At 35.2% G+C, this 12164-nt stretch overlaps 1 protein-coding gene across 1 annotated transcript in view; it reads left to right on the forward strand.

Moving 5' to 3' along the window:
• The window catches only part of LOC138756847 (serine-rich adhesin for platelets-like), a 45588-nt gene that overhangs the window by 5744 nt on the left and 27680 nt on the right, over positions 1-12164 (forward strand). The window contains exons 2-13 of the mRNA XM_069923238.1: positions 1351-1506; positions 1773-1916; positions 2185-2340; positions 2606-2752; positions 9018-9173; positions 9440-9586; positions 9854-10009; positions 10274-10420; positions 10688-10843; positions 11109-11255; positions 11518-11673; positions 11938-12084. Of these exons, the coding sequence (XP_069779339.1) occupies positions 1351-1506; positions 1773-1916; positions 2185-2340; positions 2606-2752; positions 9018-9173; positions 9440-9586; positions 9854-10009; positions 10274-10420; positions 10688-10843; positions 11109-11255; positions 11518-11673; positions 11938-12084 (1815 nt within the window). The remainder of the gene's footprint in view (positions 1-1350; positions 1507-1772; positions 1917-2184; positions 2341-2605; positions 2753-9017; positions 9174-9439; positions 9587-9853; positions 10010-10273; positions 10421-10687; positions 10844-11108; positions 11256-11517; positions 11674-11937; positions 12085-12164) is intronic.

Raw genomic sequence — 12164 nt, forward strand, 5'->3', positions numbered from 1 at the left:
CGCTGGCATATTACCAACTGAGATCCTACTTGAAGGATAAATTAGGAAGCAATTTGAGTTTACCAGAGGGAAGTAACCTTGAATATGTGATTACAGATACAATGTTAATCAAAAGATTTATAACAAATATGTATATTAAACTGCAAGAAAAGGAGAATGAGGAAACAAATGGTAAAACTAAACAAAAATGGGAACAAGATTTAAATATAAAGATAAAAAAGGAAACATGGGAGAAATTATGTTCTGGAACGATGAGAAATACAATAAATACGAGGCTACGTATGATACAATATAATTGGTTACACAGACTATACATTACACCGCAAAAGTTAAATAAATGGGACCCAACAGTATCTGATAGATGTTTTCGATGTAAAAAAGAAATGGGAACAACAATTCATGCAATCTGGACATGTGAAAAAGTAGAAAAATTTTGGGAAGATCTCAATCAGATATTAAATAAAATAACAGAAAACAATATACCAAAGAATCCAGAGATCTTTCTCCTAAGTAACATAAAAAACAAAGAATTTGGAATTGACTTGGAGGATGCACAAAAAAGATTTGTTAAGATAGCCCTAGCCGTAGCAAAAAAATGTATTATGTCAACCTGGAAATTGGACGATAATTTGAAAATAAAACAATGGTATATAGAAATGAATAAATGTATTCCATTAGAAAAAATAACATATAGTTTAAGAAATAATATTGAAATATTCGAACAAATATGGGAGCATTACATTAAATACAATAGCGAAAACCTACCGGGGACAAACATTACCTAAGTTGATGGAAGGAGAAGGAAAGAAAAGATGGACTCAGTAGAATTTCTGGTGTATTTTTGTTGAATGACAACATTGTCTGACTGGTTTAATGCAACCTAGATTGTATACCTAAAATGGATGAGAGGGGCTTGGGAGGAGGGAGGGGGGGGGGAGAAAAAGTCACTGTATATGTGTGAAAAAGAAAAAGTGTATATCATGGCTAATGTGATAAAAATAAAAAATTTAAAAAAAAATAAAAAATAAATTAAATATGGACTTTTGATAGATAATAGGATAGAAAGATCTACGCTATTACCGGTTAGTCTTCTTCTCAGAGGAAAGGACATAACTGTAGCATATCTTTCTCAAATAAATCTGAAATAATTTGGATATTATCATCAAGCAAGAAATTTATGGAATTTCCATATAATATCGCATTTGAATTGCAAAGAAAAATAAAGTACCAGAAAATATTGGTCATTGTACAAACTCAGAAGATTACAAAACGTATAAACATGATATTATTGTATGTCCGAAAGCACTCACGACTTTAAACTTCTGCAACATGTCCCTTTCACACTTCCAGGAACAACTGGGACAACAAGTACAGAGGCAATGACTCTGGCCACCACAACATCTACAGAGACCACATCAGCGGCAGGATCGTCAACTTTAGGCAGTTCAAGTGCAACAACACCAGAAAATACATCAGCTTCAACATCGACACCAACTGCAAGTACGGGTACGTCTACTAAAGAGGAACAGACATAAATTCAGGTTCAGTTTGTCTGATAAATGTGAAATAATGTGGATGTTATCATCAAACAAGCATTTTCATGATTTTCCAAAAAATATCACAACAGTCTTGAAAAAAGCATAAAGTGGCATGTAATATTGTTGATTGCTCATGCGCAGAAATGTTCCAAATGTCTTTTCGTGTCAATTTATTTGTGGAAAAGAACTCCCAGTCTTTGAACTTTCTTAAACAATTCACTTTCACACTGACAGAAACATCTGGAACCAAATCAAGTACAGAGGAGATGACTGTGGCCCCCTCAACAACTGAAGTGATCTCAACTATAGCGCAAACGTCAACTGCAGGCAGTTCAACTTCATTAACACCTGAGGTTACATCGACAACTGCAATCACCGGTTAGTCTTCTTCTAAGAGGAAACGAGATAAATGTAGCATATCTTTCACTAATAAATCTGAAATTATTTGGATATTATCATCAAGCAAGGAATATACTGAATTTCCAGACAATATCGCACAGGAAATGAAAAGAAAAATGAAGTACCAGGAAATATTGGTCATTCTTCAAACTCAGAAGATTACAAAATGTATAAAAATGATATTATTGTCTGTCAAAAAGCACTCATGACTTTAAACTTCTGTAACATGTCCCTTGCAAACTTACAGAAACAACTGGGACAACAAGTACAGAGGCAACAACTGTGGCCACCACAACATCTACAGAGACCACATCAGCGGCAGGATCGACAACTTTAGGCAGTTCAAGTGCAATAACAACAGAAATTACATCAGCTTCAACATCGACACCAACTGCAAGTACGGGTAAGTCTACTAAAGAGGACAGACATAAATTCAGGTTCTGTTTGTCTGATAAATGTGAAATAATGTGGATGTTATCATCAAACAAGCATTTTCATGATTTTCCAGACAATATCACAACAGTCTTGAAAAAAGCGTAAAGTAGCGTGTAATATTGTTGATTGTTCATGCGCAGAAATGTTCCAAATGTCTTTTCGTGTCAATTTATTTGTGGAAAAGGACTCCCAGCCTTTCAACTTTCTTAAAAAATTTACTTTCACACTTCCAGAAACATCTGGAACCACATCAAGTACAGAGGAGATGACTGTGGCCCCCTCAACAACTGAAGTGATCTCAACTACAGCGCAAACATCAACTGCAGGCAGTTCAACTTCATTAACAACTGAAGTTACATCGACAACAACTGCAAGCACTGGTTAGTCTTCTTCAAAGCGGAAAAGAAATAAATGTAGCGTATATTTCGCCAATATTTCTGAAATTATTTGGATATTATCATCAAGGAAGGAATTTAATGAATTTCCATATAATAATGCACAGGAATTGAAAAGAAAAATAAAGTACCACGAAATATTGGTCATTCTTCAAACTCAGAAGATTACAAAACGTATAAACATGATATTATTGGAGAGGAGTCACGTGATGGAGTCGTGGCCGGACGGAGAACTCCAGCCCTCTCCAGAAAAGTCGGGAAAAACAAGAGAAAATACAAAGGCACAGAAATAAAAGTTAAAGAAAAGTGAGTATAAAGGTGGAAAGAAATGGAGACAAAAAAAGAAAAATCAAAATCAATGGAAAGAAGAGAGGAAGAAAAGACAATGGAGGAAAAAGGTGAAAGCCTTACCTGACCGAAGAGGCCCGCTGTGGAGAGAGGAGCCCGCATCCTCAGGTCGGTGGAAAAAGAACTATAACAATGGCTCGCAGAACCGAGTAAAAGTGCGCAACCGCGCATGAAAAAAAACACACCGACGGGAGGGGGGACCAGCTGGGGAGTCGATCTCCACAGCCGGCAACGACAGCTGCAGAACACCTGCAGCAAGAAGAGACCACAGAAGACAATAGAAACAAGAAAGAAGAGAAGGAAAGGGCAACAAAGAAACAACAGATGGCCAACCCAGAGGAAGAAGAAGAGGAAGAATACAGTGAAATTGATGAAGGGAAAGGTAAGGTAAAGGATATACTTTCTCTTGTTAGAGGATACATGGAGTCATTTAAAGAATGGCAAACACAGGAATTCAATGATTTAAGAAGAAGAATAAACAACACAGAAGAGAAAGTGAATAAAATAGATATGACCTTAACAGAAATGGGGAAAAAAATGGACAAGATGGAAGAACGGGCAGTAGCAGCAGAAATGGAGGTAGAAGACTTAAAAAAGAAATTGGAGGAATCTAATAAAAAAACTAAAGAGACACAAGAACTACTAGCTCAAAAAATAGATATAATGGAATATTATAACAGAAGAAATAACATAAAGATAGTGGGCCTTAAGGAAGATGAAGAAGGCAAGAATATGAGGGAGTTTATAAAAGAGTGGATCCCTAAGACCCTAGGATGTCCAGAACTACAGCAAGAAATGGAAATAGAAAGGGCACATAGAGCATTGGCCTCTAAACCACAACCGCAACAAAAACCAAGATCTATTGTAGTAAAATTCCTAAGATATACTACAAGAGAAAAGGTACTGGAGAAGACAATGGAAAAAGTAAGAGAGGGCAACAAACCACTGGAATATAAAGGGCAAAAAATCTTCATTTATCCAGATATAAGTTTTGAACTCCTAAAGAAGAGAAAAGAGTTCAATACAGCAAAGGCGATTTTATGGAAGAAAGGGTATAAATTTATACTGAAGCATCCTGCGGTATTGAAAATATTTATTCCAGGACAACAAAACAGACTATTCTCGGATCCAGAAGAAGCACGAAAATTTGCAGAACAATTACAAAAATAGACTGAGGGATGAAGACGGGTAATGAGAGTAAAAATGATCACGATTGATATGTATGTGGGTAAAGACAAAAATAGACTGAGGGAAGAAGACGGGTAATGAGGGTAAAAATGACCACGATGGATATGTATGTGGGTAAAGAGGTATAAGAGTGAATAGAGACAATGTGCATACGTGAATGTATCTGTAATTAGAGGAAAATATAGATAGTATAGGCAAGAATTAATAAGGGAAGGTATTGGAATAGAGAGAATAGGAGGGAATTAAAAGAGTGACCTTTGTGACATATGAAAAGTGAAATCTTTTCTGGGGGGGGCTGGGTGGGGGAAAATAGCGGTCACTGCAAAATCAGTTGACGCTTGCGAGTGGATTCGCAAATCCAAATGGAGAGGGGAGATGTGGTTGTCCGACAAGGGATAAAGGACAACTCAGGAGGGGAAGGGGAGATTGGGGATAAAGAAGATAGAAATAGGAGAATAAGGAAAATGTTGGATGTTGTAGGAATGTTGTCTTGTAAAGAGTTGAAAATAAGAAAACAGAAATGGAAAAGGAGGAAAGGTAATGATGGAAAAACGGAAAGAGAAGATAAACAAAATATAAAATGGCTACGCTGAACTATATGACTTTAAATATTAATGGAATACATAACCAAATTAAAAGGAAGAAACTACTAAATTTACTGAAAAATGAAAAAATAGATATAGCATTTGTCCAAGAAACACACTTAACTGAATTGGAGCACAAGAAATTAAAGAGAGATTGGGTAGGACATGTAACAGCAGCATCGTATAATTCAAAAGCAAGAGGAGTGGCTATATTAATTAGCAAAAATGTGCCATTTAAAATAGAAGAGGAAATAATAGATCCAGCAGGGAGATATGTTATGATAAAATGTCAGATATATTCGGAGCATTGGAATCTACTTAATATATATTCACCTAACGAAGAAGATCAAAAGTTTATGCAAGATATCTTTTTGAAGGTAGCTAATACGCAAGGGAACATACTAATAGGAGGAGGTTTCAATCTGAATTTGGATCCAAATATGGATAAAACGGGGAAAAAAATTAACAGGAAGAACAAAGTAACCAAATTTATAATTAAATCAATGCAAGAAATGAAACTTGTGGACATATGGAGGAAACAAAACCCAAAAGAAAAGGAATACTCATACAACTCGACTAGACATAAAACATACTCAAGAATAGACCTATTTTTGTTATCAGCTAGTATGCAGGATAGAGTAAGAAAAACAGAATATAAAGCAAGAATGCTATCGGACCATTGACCCTTAATATTGACAGTAAAGCTAGAGGACATCCCTCCAAGAATGTATAGATGGAGATTAAACCCCATGCTACTTAAAAGACAGGATTTTAGAGAATTTATTGAAAAACAATTAAAAATGTATTTTGAAGTAAATACGGAATCAGTGGAAGATAAATTTATACTATGGGACGCAATGAAAGCATTCATTAGAGGGCAAATAATAAGTTATGTAACCAAGATGAAGAAGGACTACAATCAGGAAACAGAGCAGTTGGAAAGGGAAATAGTAAACATAGAAAAAAAATTAGCAATGAAGGAAGATACAACTAAAAGAAGAGAATTGGCAGATAAAAAAATAAAATATGAAACATTACAAACATATAAGGTGGAGAAGAATATAATGAAGACAAAACAGAAATATTATGAACTAGGTGAAAAAACACACAAAATCTTAGCATGGCAGCTTAAGACAGAGCAAGCTAAGAAAATGGTATTGGCAACAAGGAAAAAAGACAAACAAATTACATATAATCCGAAAGAAATTAAGGAAAACTTCAGAGAATTCTATGAACATTTATACCGAACTGAAAACGAAGGGAAAGAAGGGAAAATAGATGAATTTTTGACTAAAATTGAACTACCAAAACTGCAAATAGAGGAACAAAATAAATTAACAGAACCATTTGGAACAGTAGAAATACAAGAGATAATAAAAAAATTACCAAATAATAAGACACCAGGAGAGGATGGACTCCCAATAGAATTCTACAAAACATTTAAAGACCTATTAATACCGCCCCTTCTGGATGTAATCAACCAGATTGATGAGACACAAAACTTACCAGATTCATGTAAAACAGCAATAATTACAGTGATACTAAAACAAGGGAAAGATCCACTCTCACCAGCGTCATATAGACAAATATCTTTGCTAAACACAGATTATAAGATAATAGCTAAACTATTAGCAAACAGATTAGCAGAACAGGTACCGAAAATGGTAAATTTAGACCAAACTGGATTTATCAAAAAAAGACGCACAACAGACAATATTTGAAAATTTATTAACTTAATTCATGCAGTAGAAGGAAATAAAGCACCTGCAGTAGCAGTTGCTTTAGACGCAGAGAAGGCCTTCGACAGAGTAGAATGGAATTATTTGTTCAAAGTATTGCAAAAATTCAGTTTACCGGAGAAGTATATTAATTGGATTAAAGCATTATATAAGGGACCGTTAGCGAAAGTGACAGTAAATGGACATGTATCAAAGCAATTTAACTTAAGCAGGTCAACGCGGCAGGGATGCCCACTATCACCGTTATTGTTTGCGCTAGCATAGAACCACTAGCAGAATTGATAAGAATAGATAATAATATAAAAGGAATAAAAATAAAAGACAGGGAAATTAAAATCAGTCTATTTGCGGATGCTGTGATAGTGTACTTAACAGAACCAGAACTATCAATAAAAGAATTATATAAGAAATTGAAGGAATATGGAGAAGTGTCGGGATACAAGATAAATGTAAATAAAAGTGAAGCAATGCCTATGAATAACGCGGATTTCTCAAAATTTAAGAAGGAATCCCCATTCAGATGGCAAATGCAGGCAATAAGATACCTAGGTGTACAAATAAACAAAAATCTAGGCCAATTATATAAACTCAATTACAATCCACTAATGAAAAAATTACAGGACAATTTAGAGCATTGGAAAGAGCTACCACTAACACTGATAGGAAGGATAAACTGTATTAAAATGAACATTTTTCCAAGGATACTATACTTATTTCAGGCATTGCCAATACAACTGACAGAAAAATTCTTCAAAGAGTTAAAGAAAATAATAAGGAAATTTTTATGGGGAGGGGGGAAACCGAGGATAGCACTAGATAAATTAACAGAATGGTATAAACAAGGAGGCTTACAATTGCCAAACTTCAAAAATTATAATAGAGCCGCACAATTAAGATACCTATCAGATTTTTATCAAACAAGGGAAAAACCAGACTGGACGAGATTAGAATTAGATAAAATAGGGGAAAAGATACCTGAACACATATTATATAAATGGGACGAAAAATTGGTACAACATAGAACTTCTCCAATATTACACCATCTCCTCAATATTTGGAAAAAGATTCATGTAGAAAGAAATAAAACAAATTATCAATTACCAAAACTAATATTGACTCAAAATAAGCTACTCCCTTTTACAATAGACAACCTTTCCTTTAGAAAATGGGAAAAAAAAGGGATTAAAAGAATAGAAAATTGTTTTTCAGGAAGTAGATTCTTATCCTTTGAACAAATGAGAGATAAGTACAATATAACTGGAGATACAGCGCTGGCACATTACAAACTGAGATCCTACTTGAAAGATAAATTAGGAAGCAATTTGAGTTTACCAGAGGGAAGTAACATTGAATATGTGATTACAGATACAATGTTAATCAAAAGATTTATAACAAATATGTATATTAAACTGCAAGAAAAGGAGAATAAGGAAACAAATGGTAAAACTAAACAAAAATAGGAACAAGATTTAAATATAAAGATAAAAAAGGAAACATGGGAGAAATTATGTTCTGGAACGATGAGAAATACAATAAATACAAGGCTACGTATGATACAATATAATTGGTTACACAGACTATACATTACACCGCAAAAGTTAAATAAATGGGACCCAACAGTATCTGATAGATGTTTTCGATGTAAAAAAGAAAGGGGAACAACAATTCATGCAATTTGGACATGTGAGAGAGTAGAAAAATTTTGGGATGATCTCAAATAGATATTAAATAAAAAAACAGAAAACAATATACCAAAGAATCCAGAGATCTTTCTCCTAAGTAACATAAAAAATAAAGAATTTGGGATTGACTTGGAGGATGCACAAAAAAGATTTGTTAAGATAGCCCTAGCCGTAGCAAAAAAATGTATTATGTCAACCTGGAAATTGGAAGATAATTTGAAAATACAACAATGGAATATAGAAATGAATAAATGTATTCCATTAGAAAAAATAACATATAGTTTAAGAAATAATATTGAAATATTCGAACAAGAATGGGAGCCTTACATTAAATACAATAGCGAAAACCTACCGGGAACAAACATTACCTAAGTTGATGGAAGGAGAAGAGAAGAAAAGAATGGACTCAGTAGAATTTCTGGTGTATTTTTGTTGAATGACAACATTGTGTGACTGGCTTAATGCAACCTAGATTGTATACCTAAAGTGGATGAGAGGGGGGGGTGGGGGGGTGTCTTGGGTGTAGGGAGGGGGGGGGAGAAAAAGTCACTGTATATGTGTGAAAAAGAAGAAGTGTATATCATGGCTAATGTGATTTATGGTGTGAAAAATAAAAAAATTAAAAAAAACAAAAAAAAACATGATATTATTGTATTTCAAAAGCACTCTGGCCTTAAACTTCTGTAACATGTCCCTTTCACACTTCCAGAAACAACTGGGACAACAAGTACAGAGGCAACGACTGTGGCCACCACAACATCTACAGAGACCACATCAGCGGCAGGATCGTCAACTTTAGGCAGTTCAAGTGCAATAACAACAGAAATTACATCAGCTTCAACATCGACACCAACTGCAAGTACGGGTAAGTCTACTAAAGAGGAACAGACATAAATTCAGGTTCTGTTTGTCTGATAAATGTGAAATAATGTGGATGTTATCATCAAACATGCATTTTCATGATTTTCCAGACAATATCACAACAGTCATGAAAAAAGCGTAAAGTAGCGTGAAATATCGTTCATTGCTCATGCGCAGAAATGTTCGAGACGTCTTATCATGTCAATTTATTTGTGGAAAAGGACTCCCAGTCTTTGAACTTTCTTAAACAATTTACTTTCACACTTCCAGAAACATCTGGAACCACATCAAGTACAGAGGAGATGACTGTGGCCCCCTCAACAACTGAAGTGATCTCAAGATCGGCACAAACATCAACTGCAGGCAGTTCAACTTCATTAACACCTGATGTTACATGGACAACAACTGCAAGCACCGGTTAGTCTTCTTCAAAGAGGAAAAGCATAAATGTAGCGTATATTTTGCCGATATTTCTGAAATTATTTGGATATTATCATCAAGGAAGGAATTTAATGAATTTCCATATAATATCGCACAGGAATTGAAAAGAAAAATAAAGTACCAGGAAATATTGGTCATTCTTCAAACTCTGAAGATTACAAAATGTATAAAAATGATATTATCGTATGTCAAAAAGCACTCATGACTTTAAACTTCTGTAACATGTCCCTTTCACACTTCCAGAAACAACTGGGACAACAAGTACAGAGGCAACAACTGTGGCCACCACAACATCTACAGAGACCACATCAGCGGCAGGATCGTCAACCTTAGGCAGTTCAAGTGCAATAACAACAGAAATTACATCAGCTTCAACATCGACACCAACTGCAAGTACGGGTAAGTCTACTAAAGAGGACAGACATAAATTCAGGTTCTGTTTGTCTGATAAATGTGAAATAATGTGAATGTTATCATCAATCAAGCATTTTATTATTTTCCAGACAATATCACAACAGTCTTGAAAAAAGCATAATGTGGCGTGTAATATTGTTGATTGCTCATGCGCAGAAATGTTCCAAATGTCTTTTCGTGTCAATTTATTTGTGGAAAAGGACTCCCAGTCTTTCAACTTTCTTAAAAAATTTACTTTCACACTTCCAGAAACATCTGGAACCACATCAAGTACAGATGAGATGACTGTGGCCCCCTCAACAACTGAAGTGATCTCAACTACAGCGCAAACGTCAACTGCAGGCAGTTCAACTTCATTAACAACTGAAGTTACATCGACAACAACTGCAATCACCGGTTAGTCTTCTTTTAAGAGGAAACGAGATAAATGTAGCATATCTTTCACCAATAAACCTGAAATTATTTGGATATTATCATCAAGCAAGGAATATACTGAATCTCCAGATAATATCGCACAGGAAATGAAAAGAAAAATGAAGTACCAGGAAATATTGGTCATTCTTCAAACTCAGAAGATTACAAAACGTATAAACATGATATTATTGTATTTCAAAAGCACTCATGGCGTTAAATTTCTGTAACATGTCCCTTTCACACTTCCAGAAACAACTGGGACAACAAGTACAGAGGCAACGACTGTGGCCACCACAACATCTCCAGAGACCACATCAGCGGCAGGATCATCAACTTTAGGCAGTTCAAGTGCAATAACAACAGAAATTACATCAGCTTCAACATCGACACCAACTGCAAGTACGGGTAAGTCTACTAAAGAGGACAGACATAAATTCAGGTTCTGTTTGTCTGATAAATGTGAAATAATGTGGATGTTATCATCAAACAAGCATTTTCATGATTTTCCAGACAATATCACAACAGTCATGAAAAAAGCGTAAAGTAGCGTGAAATATCGTTCATTGCTCATGCGCAGAAATGTTCGAGACGTCTTATCATGTCAATTTATTTGTGGAAAAGGACTCTCAGTCTTTGAACTTTCTTAAACAATTTACTTTCACACTTCCAGAAACATCTGGAACCACATCAAGTACAGAGGAGATGACTGTCGCCCCCTCAACAACTGAAGTGATCTCAACATCGGCACAAACGTCAACTGCAGGCAGTTCAAGTTCATTAACAACTGAAGTTACATCGACAACAACAGCAAGCACTGGTTAGTCTTCTTCAAAGAGGAAAACAGATAGCCTATCTTTCTCAAATGAATCTGAAATTATGTGGATGTTATCATCAAAAAAGGAATTTACTGACTTTCCAGATAATATCGCACAGGAATTGAAAAGAAAAATAAAGTACCAGGAAATATTGGTCATTCTTCAAACTCTGAAGATTACAAAATGTATAAAAATGATATTATCGTATGTCAAAAAGCACTCATGACTTTAAACTTCTGTAACATGTCCCTTTCACACTTCCAGAAACAACTGGGACAACAAGTACAGAGGCAACAACTGTGGCCACCACAACATCTACAGAGACCACATCAGCGGCAGGATCGTCAACCTTAGGCAGTTTAAGTGCAATAACAACAGAAATTACATCAGCTTCAACATCGACACCAACTGCAAGTACGGGTAAGTCTACTAAAGAGGACAGACGTAAATTCAGGTTCTGTTTGTCTGATAAATGTGAAATAATGTGAATGTTATCATCAATCAAGCATTTTATTATTTTCCAGACAATATCACAACAGTCTTGAAAAAAGCATAATGTGGCGTGTAATATTGTTGATTGCTCATGCGCAGAAATGTTCCAAATGTCTTTTCGTGTCAATTTATTTGTGGAAAAGGACTCCCAGTCTTTCAACTTTCTTAAAAAATTTACTTTCACACTTCCAGAAACATCTGGAACCACATCAAGTACAGAGGAGATGACTGTGGCCCCCTCAACAACTGAAGTGATCTCAACTACAGCGCAAACGTCAACTGCAGGCAGTTCAACTTCATTAACACCTGAGGTTACATCGACAACAACTGCAATCACCGGTTAGTCTTCTTTTAAGAGGAAACGAGATAAATGTAGCATATCTTTCACCAATAAACCTGAAATTATTTGGATATTATCA

The sequence above is a fragment of the Narcine bancroftii genome, chromosome 3, assembly GCF_036971445.1.
Source record: "Narcine bancroftii isolate sNarBan1 chromosome 3, sNarBan1.hap1, whole genome shotgun sequence".
NCBI classification, from domain to species: Eukaryota; Metazoa; Chordata; class Chondrichthyes; order Torpediniformes; family Narcinidae; genus Narcine; species Narcine bancroftii.